Raw genomic sequence first — 18,476 nt, 5'->3', positions numbered from 1 at the left:
TAGGATCAAAGATATCTGATCATAACATACATACCCAAATGAAAATATTTAAAAGAACATTAATATAGCATAAAACCTGCCCAGAAAGAAAGCTTAGAATGCTATAATGCTTAGAAAGCTTAAAATGCTATAATGAACACAAACAAAATACCACTCCCATACCATCATTGTTTAAAACTTTAAATGGCAAACTAGGGAGGTGCCTAAGTCTACATTTCCAAGTCAAGCAAACTGTTAATTGCTCAGACTCATTATTATTTGCAATGTACTGCCAAATCTAACACATCTGCTTCTCACTACATCCCTTGGGGTAGAAATTATTATTCCCATGTTATAGGCTCAGAGAGTATATAGTTCCCACCCAAGGCTGCATACTTTGTAACTCTAAGATTTAGAACACAAACCAGAATTCTGCAGAGGGGTATCAGGAGTAAAAGCACAGTAACAACAAAGGTGATGGTACCTCCCAAGACAGCTGGCAGACTCAATGAAATGGCTGCTTTACGCACTGTAGTTATTATAAAACATTTGGAAAGATTCAGTGCAGTTCAATTTTATAGGTTCTAAATACCAGCTCAGAAGGCTAAATTTTATTCAATAAATAATGAGAAACACCCAGGGATTTAATAGGGTGTGATATGAGAAAGAAGAATTAAACCTGCAGTAGCAGGGAGAAAAAAACACTTCCTGAGGTCCCATTAGCATGGTTCCATGCAATTTATAATGCAGTATAAAAAGCCAGAGAGATGACAGGCAAGGAGTGAGGTGACAGGGCCTGACTCCTGATTTTTAAAACCCTCAATTTCTATAACGAAAAAGCATAATTGAGGGGGTAAAAAATATGGTACAATCTAATCAAGATTTATTATCTTATTACTAGACAAAACAACACTGATGATCTAAACATCAGGGAGTAGCCAATGTTTAAAAACAGCCTTACCTTAGGTCAGGTGATTCGGCCCTCCCATACCGGTCCTGCCACTTCCCAACGCTGGAATTGGCTTTTCTGGAGGCAGTACTTGTCTGAGACTGAGAAGAGGTGCTGTTTCTGGTGAGATAAATTTTCTATGTTTTTTCTTACATATTGTTGTCTCTGACCCCCCTTGTTCTATCTTTTTTTTCTTTTCTTTGACATGCTTTGTCTAAAGTCCTTTAGCATGTTCCTATTGTAGCATTCTGTCCAAAGCTCTGTGGTACTAAAACTGCTAATAGGTATTTAAATATAAATGTGTTATCAACATTTTATTAACTCTAGAATATTTTTAGAAATATTTTTCAAAATAATATGATGTCAAAATGCAAAATAAGAACCAAGGGCTTGTCAGGTTAAAATATATTTATCAAGAAATAACTTTCTGTGCTTTTATGAATAACATTAACTTCTGTGGTTCCACAAAACCTTACTCAAAACTTTGGTTTTTCTTTCCCTATGTTCTTTCAATAACAGGTACAAATAGTGTACCAGATAACAGTAACACTCTGATGTGTTTTATAAAAACCTACACTTTATATATTTCATAAAAATTCCATTTCAAAATAACTCAAAATAAAATTTAAAAGTTAATTTTACCCATAATGACATATTCCATAAAAAGTTCAGGATTTACACTCTTGACAGTCCTTTGAAGGACTAATAAGACTCTTTCGAGGAAAAATTTTCTATAGGAAAAATATGTATGTTTATGTATCTGCTTATTTATGTAAAAAGAAACACAGGAAGAATAAATCAGAAACGAGATAAAATGAAGTTAATTATTAACAGGAGTGAAAGAAATTGGGGAAAGTGACAAATCTGAGTATGCTTGGAACTCCTAAATGTTTTATATATGCAAAAAATAAATCAATAAACATGGAGGAAAAGAAAAGCTGAATACAAACAGAAACAATGGATCAAAGTATACTTTAAATGATTAATACAACGACTCTGAAGGAAATTTTCTGAGTATTTTAACTATAGACCCTCAGCCTGGAAAAAAAAAAAAAAGAAAAAAAGAATTCCAAAGAAATCTTGAAATCTACTTAATAGATTTGGTTTTCATAATGGCAGATGAAGTCCTAATCTATTCTGTCTGTATTTTAGGATTAAAGTAAGAACAAACAATGAAGTTGGTGGGAACTAGGTTCTCAATGCAGTAAAACAGTAAAAGCTGCAAGATGGAAAAAACGAAAGGGAAGTAGAAACCTGTGGTGTGAAATATGAAATAAAAGACACGTGATGACTGCATGATTAAAATTATACATTATTTATTCTCCCAGCTGAAAAAGTCTAGAAACCATGACAGTCCAGCACCAATGAGCATACCTGGTGCCAAGACCTTGATTTCTAATCATCATTTCCCACTAAAAGGCATCGAGGTGCTTTCAAGAAATGGTTGTTTCCAGGGAGGGGCACAGAAAGCACAAGATAAGCCTGGAACATCTGGTAAAGCTAGAAAGTAAAAAAATCCTCAAGAAAAAAAAAAATGATGGGGAAAAATCAAAAGGTCACAGGAGCCACTCTGAAGAGTCTGCGACAGAGCAAGTCTGGACTAATTGGAGCATCAGTATGAATTACAGTATATGTAAGCTGTATATATAGCTTACATACTACATATACAAATAAATCATATAAACACACTCTCTCACACATAAAACAAAAACTAGTGAGTCTAGCTGATCATAAGTAAGTGGAGGTGGGAAAGCTCATTTTTTAAAGGAGAATGCCAACTAATAAATATTAGAAAAATAACAGTTAGATAATCACTATTTTACAGCCATTATAGCATAATGGGAGAAAGCAAAAATCATCAATGGATACTGGAATTTGGGGGAAGTTTAAAAAGAAATAGGATAGATACGTCTCCTCACAGATTATTTACTAAATACAAAGAGCAAAAATAGTAACTTTGCAGTGCAGAATCCCAAAGAACACCATCACAACGAAATGATTAAAGTTCTTATCACTAATAATGGGGCAAAATGACATCATGTACCTCCAGGCTGATGCACTGAGGACACAACATCACTTATGTAGTTTCCTGCCTAAAAAGCAAAACCTGAGTCCAATAAAGAGGAAACATCAGGCAACCTCAGACTGAGGGATGATTTACAAAACAACTGTACTGTACTCATCAAAATCTAGTCAACAAATACAAAGAAAGTCTGAGAAACTGCCTCAGATTAAAGAATAAAGAGAAAAAAGACTTAATTATAATGGATGATCCTGGACTGAATCCTAAATCAAGATAAGAACTTCCATGAAAGACATTATTGAAATAATTAGCTAAATTTATGGTTTGCATATTAATATACTGGCTCGTTATTAGATTTTCTCACTTTGATAACTATGTCCTAGGATTACGCAACAGAGTGTCCTTGTTCTTACATTCTGAAGTATTTAGAGGTTGATGGGGTATGATGTTCATAATTAATAAATGGTTCAAAAAGGAAAATATTTTTGGGAAATTGTAAAGCAAATATGGCCAAATGCTAACAAGTGGAGAACTGGATGAACAATAAGTGAGTGTTCAGCTTGTGAAAATTTATCAAGCTGTACTTCTTGACATATATGAAAACTTTTAAAGATTAAGCAAAACATTCTGAGATATTAACATCTTACTTAAGAATGCCATTTTGCTGGGCAATACAGAATGTTAGAAACCTAGCATTTCTACCTATAAAGTACCAAGAACCAATAAAAACAGTTCTGTGCAAACATACCAACAGTTACCTACACATTAATAAGGCAATCTAAGATTTTTAACAAAGGAAATACAGTGGTAAGGTCAATAGTACAGCTCATTACTATTTGTTGTGTAGTCTCTATTATATCTGTTTTCTCCCTAAAGTAAAAAAATTTCACTTTAACACATCTCTCCAATCTCCATAAATACAAAGACTAAAACAGAAAAAAACACAAATATTTATTTAGGGAAATACTTCACAATGAACCCAGAAAACGACTTTCCTAATGAGCAATGGGTACTGTTCTTTATATCAAAAAGTGGCAATACTGACATGTTAGGTATGTTTCTATATAGGTTGTCGTGGCAATTACCCACTTTTTTGGCACTAGTGATAGATCTCTTAACGTTTCTATCATTTCTTTACTTCCTTTTTACTGGCTCCTAGCTTCCAGTAATCTCCATCTCTCCTTTAATCCATGGTCATCCATCATTTTAATCACTTCAAGGACCCTCTCGCCTTTCTTGCCCCTTTGTCATATTTGCCTGGTATAAATGCAACCTCTGTTAAATCCAGCTCTAGCTAATCTCAGGAGCATATGAACACCTGACAAGGGCAAGAGAAACACACCCAAACAAGCAGACTGGTGTCATTTTAAACCCAAAGCCATTAACCTCCAGAAAAGGTGGTAATATACTGTCTCCCTCTCTGTGTCAATTTTTCACTGTACTAATTCATTCCCAACAACATAAAAAATGCTGTAATATTTCCCATTTTAGAAAAAAAAAAAAAAAAAGACTTCTCTTGGTGGTACATTTCCCTCCACGTGGCGCCTAGCAATCCTACTCCTTTCTCCTAGTTCACTCACACACCTCTAAATGACTATTTCAGAATTTCTCTTCTCTCCTCAAATATTCAATATCCACTTCCACACATCCTCATGTTCACCTGTATCCTTTGTGCTGGGAAAAACTGAAGCCAAGAGAAGAGAGCTTTCAGTTGCTTCCATCAGTATTCTCTTGCCTATCACCCTTCACCATGTTCTGTCTTCTGTCCTGTTACTATGAGGGAACCGTCCATCTCCTTCTTAAGACTAACCCCCCAGCCTTGCATATTACATCCTGTCCCTCTGACTTTCTTAAAGACATTGTTCTCACAACTGTTCTTTCTTCCTTCTTGAATCATCAATACTCTCTCTAGTAATTCATTCTCCTAAGTCTACAAACATGCTGTAATTTCTAACATTTTAGAAAAAACATCCCCTGATCCCACATTTCCCTTCAGATACTATTTTTTTGCTCCCTCAAAAGAAAAAAAATCCTCAAAAAAGTTGTCCATATGTTCTTATTCTAATTCCTTTCCTTCCATCTCTCTTGAATTCATTCCAAAAAGTCTTTTTTTTAAACTTCACCTTATCCCACTAAAAATGATCCTGGTCAGGATCACCAGCAACCTTTACATTTTAAAATCCAAAAGTCAGGGCACCTGGATGGCTCAGTCAGTGGAGCATATGACTATTGATCTTAGGGTTATGAGTTCAAGCCCCATGCTGGGTACAGAAATTACTTTAAAAAAATCTTAAAAATAAATAAATAAAATCTAAAAGTCATTCTCAGACCTCTTCTTCTTGCCTATCAGTATTATCTGGTAGTTAACTGTTCCTCTACTTCGAAACACATCTTTTTTAAGACATACACTGGGTGTTCTTCCTATGTCAGTAGTCATTCTTCTCTATGGATCTCCTCCTTCTCCTCTTCATCCTTATTTTTCTGACCTTGAAGGAAGCACCCGAAGGCTCTGTCCCTCTTGCCACTTCTCTATCACTACTTATCTCCTTAATAATCAAATTCACTTCCACTACTTCATTTAAATACTACTTAAACACTGATCGGTCCCAAATTTCTATCCCCAGCCCACACCTTTCTGCTCAACTCCAGATTCATATATTCCCTTCCTACGCAAATTTTCCACTTACAGGTCTAACAGACATCTCAATTTCATTATGTCCTAAACTGAACTCTTGGTCTTCACCACCCTGAAAAGCACTCCTCCTGTAGTCTCTTCTCTCTCAGATGTAAAAGATCCTCACCATCTGCACCAGAAGCACGTTGGTCCAAGTGATCTCTTGCCTAAGGTAACTGTTACAACCTCCTAACTGGCCTCCCAGTTTCTGCCCCTCACCTCTCTGTAGTCTGATTTTAATAAAGCAATCAAGACTTTAAAAACCTACAGTAGATTATTTCATTCCTCTACATAAACTGACAGTGACACTCCTTTTATTTCACTTACAAGCAAAGCCAAATTCCTTATAGTGGTACAATGCCCTACATAACCTGGCCCAAGGTTGTTCTTTAAAAAAAAAAAAAAAAAAGGAGGGGGCAGGCAAAATAAAAGAAAAGCTGCTACTGATTTTTAAATAGTTTAATTAGCAAACATCTACAGAGTATTATCTATGTACGTACTACTGTTCTAAAACATTTCACATAAATTAAATCATTTAACATACATAACTACCCTGTGAGGGATGGATGATTATTACTACATTTTACAGATCAGGAAATGAAAGATGATGATTAGGGGATGCGCTCAAGGACACACAGCTAGTACGTAACATAGCCAGACTTGGAACCCCAGAAGTCTAGCTCCAGAGTCAAAGCTCTTCACATCATTCTATACTGCAGAACATGATAAACTGAATGAATGAAAGTGATCTCTTTTAAAATATGAAAAAAGAAAACAAAAGACTACATATTAAAAGGATCAGTATTCCTTCGCTATCATACCTTCTTAGCCAAACATTTGGTGAGGTTTCATTTAGTTTAAATAATATATGGACATGAACATGACTAGTAATTGTTAGGATGGGAAGAGACAGTCAAAATCCAAGATGGCTTTGTGACATTTAATTTTGGCTGAAAGTTTCAAGAATCTTCATCTTAGGGCTAAACCGTACGTTCCCAAACTATCTCTTCCTGCATTTGTATACTATGAAATATTATCTTTTACAGCAATTCAAAATTGCAGAATAACAAAACCAGAAAACTGTAAAATAAACTTAAGCAAATACCACAAAAGGTAAATGATCTGGCTGAGAACTAGTAACAGTTGGGTTACTGACTTGTTTCTGGCCCAGAGGAATAACTGATAAGTCATCTTTATCTAACTCAGAATTAATCTGCTAACATCCAACTTCCCTACTTTTAGCTTACCCTTTACCATTTTCCTAGTAACAGGCTAACCATTTGCCAGCACATCTGCCTCTTAAAATTGGTACCTTGTGGAACTCAAAGTTAGGTATTATCAAAACCAAAGAAAGAAAAGAAAATGGTTTTAATCTGAAAGATTGCCCAGGCTCAAATCTCTATAATCTTTTATTAAAATTAGTAAAACATATTAAATTCAATAGATCTAGACTTAGAAAGTCCAATAACTCTTAATGTAAGAATAATAATAAGCACAGAAAACAGTAAGATTGTTGTCATCACCATCTCTCCTAAATGCAAGATTATCTTTTTTATATACATGTAACTATATACCATTCTTCATTTATTGCTTACCTAGATTTTTTTTTTAATGGGAAGGCACCCAGAAGAGTTTTTCCACAGAGAATTCATTTTGTATTAAAACAACATGAAATGTTCCAGTTTTTTTGCAGAACATTAAGCACTTTTATAGCACTAATACAAGATGAAGATACCAATGCCTTCAGTAATAGGAGTTATAATTGTCTAACTAACCTGCTTGGTGGGAGTCCAGTCTTGAACAAAGAAGGAGGAGAAGTAAACTCAGCTTTTGTAGATGGAAGTGCTGCTTCCTTCTCTGAATTTCCAGTTCTTCCCTGCTGTACCTTAAAAAAAAGGGTTATTAGCTTATTTAATAGAACACTCAAACATACTATACTAAACATGTTAAAATAAATTTATAACATCTGATTTGAATTTAAACATGAAGAAAGTTTTGTTGCTGAATATTAAATAAAATTACCCTATTTTAGAACAGCACTAGGCGAAAGGCACCAAAGATGGATTAGGGGATCAAAATGTTCCCAACTATTAAAAAAGTTCATACTAATGATGTCACTTAAAAGTCCAATAAGCTATAACTCTTTAGTCCTTTCATAAATTCCCTTAAATCATCACAGCTAAATCCAAGATACTTGGTTATGACTCCATGTTTCGGAGTTCAAGAAAGGCCTTGAAGAATTTTCCCCTTTTATGTTTACTACCATTCAGAAAAAACTACCAATGGCCATTTTAGCCATTCAGACCATTTTCTATTCAGACTGTGATTTGCTCCAACATGAGTATCAATAATCTATTCCTGTGCTTCCATACCATTTGTTTCCCCCTCATTATGAACAGTACTACTGTCCTGTCAGTCAGTACATCTAGAAGCTTGAAGGTAGTAATTGGTCTCCTTAATAACCTCTTTCCCCTCTTTATATTCACCTTCAAACAGTTACCTACTTACTCTATTATTTCTCCCAGATTTAGTCACCCTTTCTGCTCCTAGCAGAGCTTTCCAGAATGGTCCAGTCATACTCCTTTACACTGGTGAAATTATTCTTTGTGCTCTTTTGCTTTTATACTCACCTTCTGATCTTAAATCATCATTAATTTATTAAATTTAAGCTAAGTTGCCCAACACTTGAATAATATCACACCATATTTTACGTCCTATTTATATTCTACTGTTCAGTCTAAATTCAGGATCATTCTCTTTCATCATGAGGCAAAGGCCAAGAAAATCTCAGACACCTTGACTCTGTTACATTCAAATCACTGACCGAACTCCAGAAACCATCTACTTCTCACATAATCACTGTGAGAGAAAAATAATATATTTGAGCCATTAAAGTCAGATCTCTCATTAGTACTGCTAACCCCAATCCCTAATGGGAATCTTCATATAATTAAGGCTCAACATTGACATTTTAGAGCACTACTCCTTAAAAAAAAATTCACTTAAAAGGCCCATATCCCAGTGAGGGATAACAGAGGATCAGCACTAAGAAAATGAGGATAGAAGGTAAGAAATGGATCTGATAAACACTTGAAAGGTAAACTGACAAAACGCGATGACAGGGAAAATAAACATGGTTCACTCATCGAACATTAAATATCTATCATCTAAATAAAACTATTAACAGAGGCTGAGACTAGAGAGAGAAATACAACAAAATCTCAGACCATGGGACAAGACACACCAACTATCAGAGCAATATGATAAATGCTAGGAAGAAAAGTAACTGGGATGAAAGATGCTACGAGAACACAGAAAAAGAAATGCAATATTTTTCCTGCAAATGTCTGGAATATTGAGAGTTGACAGTACGATCTCAACCGTGCTGAGCTTCAGTAATTTATATCCAATGTCTTACGTATCTAATAAGCAACTCAAACTTACTGTGGCCTAAACAAAGCTACTGATTTTCCACTGATGATCCCTCAAACTGATCCTATTCAAGTCTTCCCCATAAGTAAAGAGCACCATCATCTACTGAACTGCTTAAGGAAAAAAAAAAGAAATCCTAACAATTATCCAATAGATGACTATCCTACGTCAACTTCATCTTTATGATATATACCAAACTCAACCACTGATTATATCCACACTGAAAACCCAGGTTAAACCTACTACCACTTCTCAACTGTTCTGCTAAATTTTCTGCTTTAGTCTTACCTCTGGAAAACCCATCCTCTGTATATAGCCAAGCAATCTTACTAAAAGTGTAAATCAACTCATGTCTCTCCCCTGCTCAAAATTCCCCAATGGCTTCCCAATGCGAACAGAATAAAACCTAAATTTATCATGGCCTACAAGTATTTACACTGAATTTAGGTTTTACTCAAATCTGTATCCCAAGCACCTAAAAACAGTGCCAGGCATGCAATAATTACTCAATATATATTTTATTTGATTGAATTTGGGACTTAACTTAAATGTCACATCAAAGTCTTTCATAGGATTTAAGAGTTTATAGCTATATAATTTTTTGGCCCAGTTATCTAATTAATGACTAATCTTCCTCTTAGTTCAGGAAAACTCTAAGATTACAAAGTCGACGTCTATAATGCTCACCTCCTCTCCCTACTTAAGCCTGAGATGCTTCCTGGCATAGTCAACACTCAAATAAAAACTGGGAAGGGGAAAGGGAGAAGAGCTGAAGAAGAGAAGCGTAAGGGGGAAAAAAGAGAGAAAGAAGAGAGTACAAATGAAAAATTATTTTTAATGGGGGGAAAGCAAGAAAATGCATCAGGAAAACACAGCAAAAATTTAAACATGTCATTTCTTTCTCCTTAATTTTTTTGTAAAATCTAATTATGACAATCTCACCATTTTAGCAACTCTCCTAATCAACTTGCATCCACTTGTCTTCAGATGTTACACTCAGAATTACAGACTCAAAACCTGTTTAACCAGAATGAGACTGTTGTTTTTTTTTTTAAAACATAATCTAGAATTTTGAGAAGTAACTATAAGGTACCACAACAGATTTTTTTAAAAAAATATTTTATTTATTTGTCAGAGAGAGCGCGAGCACAAGCAGGAGGAGCGGCAGGCAGAGGGAGAGGGAGAAGCAGGCTTTCTGCTGAACAGTGAGCCCGATGTGGGGCTCAATCCTAGGACCCCAGCATCATATCCTGAGCCAAAGGCGGACGCTTAATCGACTGAGCCACCAAGGGGCCCCACCATGACAGATTTTCTAAAAACAAAATCATGTCAGGTCTTACACAACCAAACAAAAGCTGAATGAAGTTTGTAACCTTGAGAAACTAAATATTTACCCAAATTATGCTACCAGTGGTACCAAAACTTAGTTTGTGAAATTTCCTTTAGCTGCCCTTCATAGCATTATTTATAAAAGGTTAACCTTACAAACAAAATAATGCCTAAAAAGAAATTTAACTGTGGTACACCCAAATAATACATTATGCAACTACTTAAAATGTTATTTATCAAAAAACTTTAATAAACTAGGAAAACATTTGCCACATAATGTTAAGGTAAGAAAAGGAAAAGTAGCAAACCACATAAATTATAATTTTGTTTCAACCCACAAAAACAAAAAGACTGACAAAGCAATAAAATTTGGGACTCTGAAAGCATATTAAAAAACAGTAAGTGACTGAGCAAACCAAAGAAACCTGAATCGCAACTCAGCAACAAGAAAACAAAGATACTATTATTTTCATGGCAGGACCCCAAAAGGTTCAGGAATTGACAACTCTAGTTCCCAGAACATTTGAATCACCCAAGTATAAACTCTTGAAGCAGGCCACTGGAATCTATTCCCTGAAAAATCAAATCGCCACAAAAAGAAAAAACAAAGTAACCCAATGATACGGACACATGGGACTGTTAAAAGCTTAACTCTACAGTAAAAACTGTATCAAATTTCATTTATATTCAGTTTCCAATCACCTTTTTAGAGGCCCATGCCCCTGTGGCCAAGGATCAACAAACATTCAAGGAGAGTCAGTCAGCAGCCAAAACAACAAACATACTATGCAAGAAAATAAAATCGAAATGAAATGAACAATCATTAATAAAAATATCTTCTGAGAGACAGATGAGAAAAAAAAATACTCCAATACTGCATGCATGAATAATAGGATGCTACCATTAAATACCAAAGAAAAACCTTCTTGGATATTCACAATATAACCACAGAAATGAAAAAATGAATAGAAGAGTTTTAAGGCCGAAGGAATCTCCCAGATAACAGAAGACAAACAGGTAGAAAATATGACAGAAAAGAAAATTGAAGAACTAGCGTAAGAGGTCCAATATGTGAACTGGAGGTCCAGAAGACATTAAAAAGCAGAGAAAAAGTAAAAACATAATAGAGGAAAATACCCAGAAATGGGAGGATATGTGCTCCCAGATTAAAAGAGTACAAATGAATGCTTGGTACAATAGATAATAGACCAAGACACACAGTTGTGAAATTTCAAAACATAGTGACAAAGCTTATACTCATCCACGGGGGAAAACAAAATTATCTATGCATGTGTATGCAGGTATAGACATAAAAATATTTTCACAGAAGGTTGTGGGTCAATTTTTTCTTACACGTTAGTTACCCCTTCCCACTAGTCACTCTTTCCTTGCCCCTCCCTCCAAATCACATAATTACACAATTGTTTTTGCATCCAAATAGGTGATTTTTATTTTTAAACCTATTAAACTACATTTCCTTTCATTTCACTAAAAACAAAAACAAAAAAACACAAACAAAAAAAACCCCCTTATTTATATTGAAGTATATAGAAAACTATAAGAATGTCAAAATGTAGACAATCATTGAGGCATTACAGTAAACACATAGGGGTTCATTTATACTATTTTATCTACTGGTTAGTATGTTTGAAAATTTACTTAACAAAAAGTAAAAAAAAAAAAAGGTTACTTTAAAGAAGCTGGTAGGTGACTTGTCTCTCAGTTGATTAAGGAGTTTAAAAAGTATACTTGGAGCAGACATGACAAGAACTTAAATTTTACCTCTTAAATCTGTTCCTTTTCCCATTCACTAGCTTAAGATGGGTTCCTCATTCCTTTCATCCCTACAGTGCTGCAACAGCTCTTTATCTGGTCTTACTTCCCTTTCTCTTCCTTATATTCTAAAGCCTACCCTTCCAAAGAACACTTGTCAGTTTTCTAAAAATCAAGTCTGCTCATGCCTATCCTCCTACTCAAGAACTTTCAAATGGCTTCCTATGGCCGATACAAATGTCTATAGACTAGTTTAAGATTAAGGTCTTTCCCATCATGGCCCCACATCTACCATTTCCAGGCTTCTCTCCTCTAATACCTCTCCAACTCTGCCCCAACTCTCCTTTCATGCTATCTGATTTTGTTCATATTGCTCCTTCTACCTACAAAGTTCTATACTCCCCTCTTTTCTATTAATGAAAACTCACTTTCAGTTAGCATGTCTGAATCCTTCTAGACTCTGCACGTTAGAATAACCCACTCTATCTTCTGAACTCCCTACTGCACTTTAATAACAGCACTAACATAACATCTCTCAAAATATAACGTGACTAGTTCATATATATACATCACTCAGATCATGAGCTCCCTGAATACAGAGATCCTGGTCTTACTACAGTATCTGTACAGTGCCGTGCACATTAGAGGTGCTCAGACATAACAGGAAAATTGGGGAAGTCCTTTTCCTTCTTTCTGTCTGTCTCACCAATCCTAGTAATTGTAATTCAAACAGCAGATTGGTAGATAGGATCTTAGACTTTTTTACACCTTACACTGATGCCAGAATTATATTACTTAAAAGCCACATCCAGAATTATGTTACTTATTCAGCACTTTCTTAGCACAAATAGGCAATAACTCCTCCAACTTGTCCTTGTTTCTAAGGCTTTCTAGTGTTGAACCCTGCAAAGCCACCTCTCTTCCACTCCTTTCCAAAAGAACTCTTCCAATAAGGCTAATTTCTATTTTTTTTAATTCATGGAGATATTTTTTTTTAAAGATTTTATTTATTTATTTGACAGAGATCACAAGTAGGCAGAGAGGCAGGCAGAGAAAGAAGGGGAAGCAGTCTCCTGGGTGAGCAGAGAGCCCGATGCGGGGCTCGATCCCAGAACCCTGGGATCATGACCTGAGCCGAAGGCAGAGGCTTTAACCCACTGAGCCACCCAGGTGCCCCCATGGAGATATTTTAAAGATTTATTTATTTATGAGACCGAGAGCATGTGTGTGCGAGCACAAGCAAAGGGAGCAAGGGGAGCAGCAGGCAGAGGGGAGAAGCAGGCTCCTCGCTGAGCAGGGAGCCCGATTCGGGGCTTAATTCCAGGACACTGGGATCACAACCTGAGCCGAAGGCAAAAGCTTACCTGACTGAGCCACCCAGGTATACAAATAAGGCTAATTTCTTAAATACTCTCATCTACTATCTACTCAATTAAGTTGAGTTTCTTTCTTTGCCCAAGCTACTTCCTAATCCAGAATACCTTTTCTTCTGTTCTCCATACTCAAGATTCTGATTAAAATGGCATATGCTTCTCTAATATCCCATCTTTGGACTCTTACTTATTTACTTATGTGACACACAGAGAGAGCAAGGGGAGTGGCAGGCAGGCACAGGGAGGAGAAGCAGGCTCCCTGCTTAGCAGGGAGCCCCACGCAGAGCTCGATCCCAGGACCCTGGGATCATGACCTGAGCCAAAGGCAGCGGCTCAACCAACTGAGCCACCCAGGTGCCCCCAACTTTAGACTTCTAAAAAAATACAGAAATAGAAAGAACTATATATGACACTCAAAATTATTTCTAATCCCAGAGTAATTCTTTTTGCCTTTTTTAAATTTTAAAATCAATTAACATATAATCTACTATTAGTTTCAGAGGTAGAGGTCAGTGATTCATCAGTCCTATATAAAGCCCAGTGTTCATTACATCACCTGACCTCCTTAAAGTCCATCACCCAGTTACCCCATTCCCCACCTACTCCCCTCCAGCAACCCTGTTTCCTATAATTAAGTCTCTTATGGTTTGCCTCCCTCTGATTTTCCCTTGCTTTATTTTACTCCCCCTTCCCCTAGGATCCTGTTTTGTTTCTTAAATTCCATGAATGAAATCATAATTGTCTTTCTCTGACTTATTTTGGTCAGCATAATATCCTCTAATTCCATCCACACTATTGCAAATGGCAAGATTTCATTTCGATGGCTGAGTAATATTCCATTGTATATACATTCACCTCTTCTTTATCCAGTCATCCGTCAACGGGCTCTTTCCACAGTTTGGCTCTTGTGGGTACTGCTGCATAAACATTGGGGTGCAGGTGCCCCTTCAGATCACTACATTCCTATCTTTGGGGTAAATAACCAATAATGCAGTTGCTGGGTCATAGGGTAGCCCTATTTTCAACTTCTTGAGGAACCTCCATACTGTTTTCCAGAGTGGCTGCACTAGCTTGCATTCCTGCCAACAGTGCATGAGGGTTCCCCTTTCTCCACATCCCTGTCAACATCTGTCGTTTCCTCACTTGTTCATTTTAGCCATTCTGACCAGTGTAAGATGGTATCTAATTGTGAATTTGATTTGTATTTCTCCCAGGGTAATTTCTCATCACTCAATTCTCCAATTTCTGTAGCATTTTGTCTAAAATAAACATCTTGGTACCTAATACTACCTAAGAAATTTACCTCTGCATATTTGGGATACCCATTACATTCTTAAAATATTTTTTGTATTCTCCAGAGTTGCAGGATAGATAGTAAGAGACAACTCAGACTTTTTTAAAGAATAATAGCCCTAGAGAAATTTGAACAAGGAAATTATAAGGTAACAGAAACTTGTTTGAAATTTAATGTCAACGGCAACCTGAAAATGCCAAGCGCTCCCATACACCCAGTAGTTGCAGATTTTGAGCAACATCAATAAAATATATCCTACAGATCACAATATACATAAAAAGTTTGAGCCTCACACATTATTAAAATATACACCCTAGGGGCATGTGGGTGGCTGAGTCGGTTAAGCGTCCAATTCATGATTTTAGTTCAGCTCATGATCTCATCAGTCAAGAGGTTAAGCACCCCGACCCAGTCGGGCTCCCAGCTCAGCAGGGAATCTGCCTGAGATTCTCCCCCTTTATTCCTCCCCACCCCAACTCATATATACCCCCTCAAATATTAAAAAAATAATAATTAAAAAAATACACACCCTGTTTCCAAATCAGTATTTGTAACAGATGAATAATATTTAATGTGCACTATCAAGGCAAGAAAAAGCATTAGACTATACCATTAAATTCAAATCCTTATTCATTCAGAACCAAATAAATGAGAATGGAACAATGTAGCCAAAAGAAACTTTAAAAATAATTTTGATACACAGTATGCATATAAAAAATGCATTCATGGTGACCACTTTCAGTAAGAGACCAGCCCCTGGGAGTTTTTTATTCTTTAGTTTCAGAAGTCTACTGCAAAAAGACAAAATACACAGAACCTGGCAGTTTATAAGGGCACCTTGTTTTCATTTGTTAGAAGAAATAAGAAGGACCACTGCAAATGAACTATTTCATCATTAAGACAACTTTTCTACCTATTTGTTGTAATCAAGTGTAACAATATATTTACTCCTTAAATAAGAAGATAGCACCAAAAAGCACCTGATGACCATTTAAAATAAAACAGACATCATTACACACTTTCAAAAGATTGACAGCAGAACAAGAACCAAATACTTACCCAAAGTAGGATGCAAATTAAAATTAAATTCTCTACCCAGAACCGTGTCCAGCAGAGCGGCTACATCTGCGGCTATAGCACACGTATTGCATAAGGCAGTATTGCGGTGGACAGGGCTGCAGTCCCAAAAGGGTCACAGGAAAAGTGCCTGCCCGCAGAAGTTCCCTGAGTACATAACCCAATCTAAAAGCCACTCCCAGTCTTCTTTCCAGTGTCGTTCAATACAAGAATTAAGAACTAAGAAGTAATAAGGTAAAGGAAAAGAGTACACAATCAGGTTTTGAGAAAAGTTTGCAGGTTGCTGTGTATTGCAGAAGTATGAAAATATGACATTACTCTTTGGATTGGGCCTGTGATCAAATAGGATGGAGAAGCCAGAAGTCAGACTTGATTTCCAAGTGAGATTATCAACCTGCAAGTCCCTATAAAACCTAATCCTTTTAAGCTACAAATTTTAAAAATCAATGGCTTTATCCTCTTCTGTTGAGTCTTTCTTAGAGACTCCTAAAAATGCATAAGCTTTTTGAGACATCTTAAACTATAAGACACATTACACCAATGATTATAGTGTCATACAGATAATAAGCAGTATGCCATCTTCTTTACCACTTTTTTAAAAGAAAATTGAGAAAAATAAATCTCCAGTTCCAGTAAGAATTATAGCACGATCTAAAATGAGAGCTTAGCCTATTGGTGTGAACATGTCCTACAAACAAACATAGACTATAATTCAAAATAAAATCACGACATATAGCAAGAATAGTTTTACTTGGCATTTGTTAGTATAATAGGCTATAAATTCACATGCTTGCAAAAGTGGAGATAAAACAACAATCAGCAAATTTGTAAGTCACCAGGAAGCTGAAGGTTTGGAAAAAAGGTAGCTATTTCCACTTTAATCTCATCCTTTGAGTAGTGGTACGGGAGCAGACTCAAGAACAAAAAATGAGAGCAACCAAGGATAATTTACTAAAATTCACCTTAAAAAGATTGAATCTGCCATCTTGGATCTCTGCACCTGGTGTAACTTCCATAGTACAGTCTTCGGCCTAAGTTAAATAACATATTCCCCATTAAGATACCACATAATTTTTAATTGATAGGCCATATAAAGAAAAACTAGCTGTGGCTAGTCTGTGACTTGAAACTAAGAACATCAGATAATCATTAACACGAAACTGAAAGGGAAGGGCAAAAAACAAACATGGTAAAACAAAAAGAAAATTTTAAACTATCTTAGAGCATTTAACCACCTTAACAGGGAAAAAGTGATTTATCTGGGGAGTAAAATTTGGGACTATAGAAAAGCCTGGGGTATTCTGGAATATTTACTAATTACCGTAATTTTATTTGTAGTAGAGGTAACTGGTATAACTTCAAGTCCCATTCGTATCCTCTTTTGTTTTTCACAGTAAGCTTTCCAGGTATCTTCATTAAACCCATAATTAAAATAATCAGAAAGATCAGCACCTAAAGATAAAGCACAGTATTAGTGTACAAATATTTCAATCTTATTTTTATGCAGTGTATAAAAGAAACTATAATATAAATTTAGTGCTCTATCAGTTTTATCACCCCTTCTAATTTTTCCCAATTACTGCCATAAAGGAATGGTACTATAAAAATTTTTGATCAAAAGTATTTCCTTCAAGCCAGAGTACTATGCTAAGCAAAATAAGTCAGAGAAAGACAAACACCATATGACTGCACTCATGTGGAATTTAATAAACAAAATAAACGAACATAGGGGGTAAAAAAGTATTTCCTTTAGAAACGGCATTACAATAAAAACAATATTCAAGTCCACTTTGGTATGATGCAGTAAGATTTAATTATACAGGCCATTCTTATTCCTCATCTACTTAAAACAAGAAAAGTTACATTAAAAATTATATTCTAAATGAGTGCTAAAAAAAAAACTTTTCTAATGACTATCTGTACTAAAAATCTTTTCAAACAGATACAATCCACAATAATCTTACCGGGTTTACGCCATGGTTTATCTTCAAAGGAATCCAAATCTACCTCCAAGAGTGGAACTCCATTAATGCTTCCAGGTGCATCAAGGTCCACCCCTTTGACTTTTGTTCCTATTTTATAAAATTACAAAACGGTGAAGGAGCTGTTATTAGCAAAAAGCTGAGAGATACCACAGAAAACAGAAACCATTAACACCTTTTTACTACCGATAGCACTAAACACAGCAAAGGTTCCAAACAAAACATTAGAGTTATTTTTACCATAAATAAAAGGTGAGATCAAACTTTATGGAGCAGCTGTAAAATTAACTGGACTGAGAGTTTAGGTGCTGGCTGCTTATAAGGAATTCCTGTACCAACAGGAAGTTGCTAACTTCCATGTTTTAAATCACTTTTTTGTACAGCCTGTGAGCTTAGTCTTTACCTTTTCAAAGGGTTGTAAAACAAACAAAAAAGCCAACCATGTGACTGGAACCCTGTGACCCACACAGCCTAAAATATTACAGAAAATTTGTCCAGGGCACCTGGGTGGCTCAGTGGGTTAAAGCCTCTGCCTTCGGCTCAGGTCATGATCTCAGGGTCCTGGGATCAAGCCCCGCATCAGGCTGTCTG

The 18,476-nt window shown here is 35.9% G+C and overlaps 1 protein-coding gene across 17 annotated transcripts in view; it reads right to left on the bottom strand.

Annotated features, from left to right (window-relative positions):
- The window catches only part of FIP1L1 (factor interacting with PAPOLA and CPSF1), a 79,184-nt gene that overhangs the window by 44,309 nt on the left and 16,399 nt on the right, over positions 1–18,476 (bottom strand). For 5 of the 17 annotated variants that reach the window (XM_080796685.1, XM_080796683.1, XM_080796695.1 and 2 more), the window contains 4 exons: positions 17,868–17,975; positions 17,225–17,355; positions 16,866–16,934; positions 7,401–7,510 (listed from right to left, as the gene is read on the bottom strand). In XM_080796685.1, the coding sequence (XP_080652811.1) occupies positions 7,401–7,510; positions 16,866–16,934; positions 17,225–17,355; positions 17,868–17,975 (418 nt within the window). Of the gene's footprint in view, positions 1–940; positions 1,049–7,400; positions 7,511–16,865; positions 16,935–17,224; positions 17,356–17,867; positions 17,976–18,476 lie in introns of all 17 variants that reach the window. The other 12 variants (XM_080796691.1, XM_080796693.1, XM_080796681.1 and 9 more) reach the window with 3 other exon arrangements.

Source organism: Martes martes, assembly GCF_963455335.1.
Source record: "Martes martes genome assembly, chromosome: 2".
Lineage (NCBI taxonomy): Eukaryota > Metazoa > Chordata > Mammalia > Carnivora > Mustelidae > Martes > Martes martes.
This window is presented reverse-complemented; position numbering and strand designations above follow the sequence as displayed.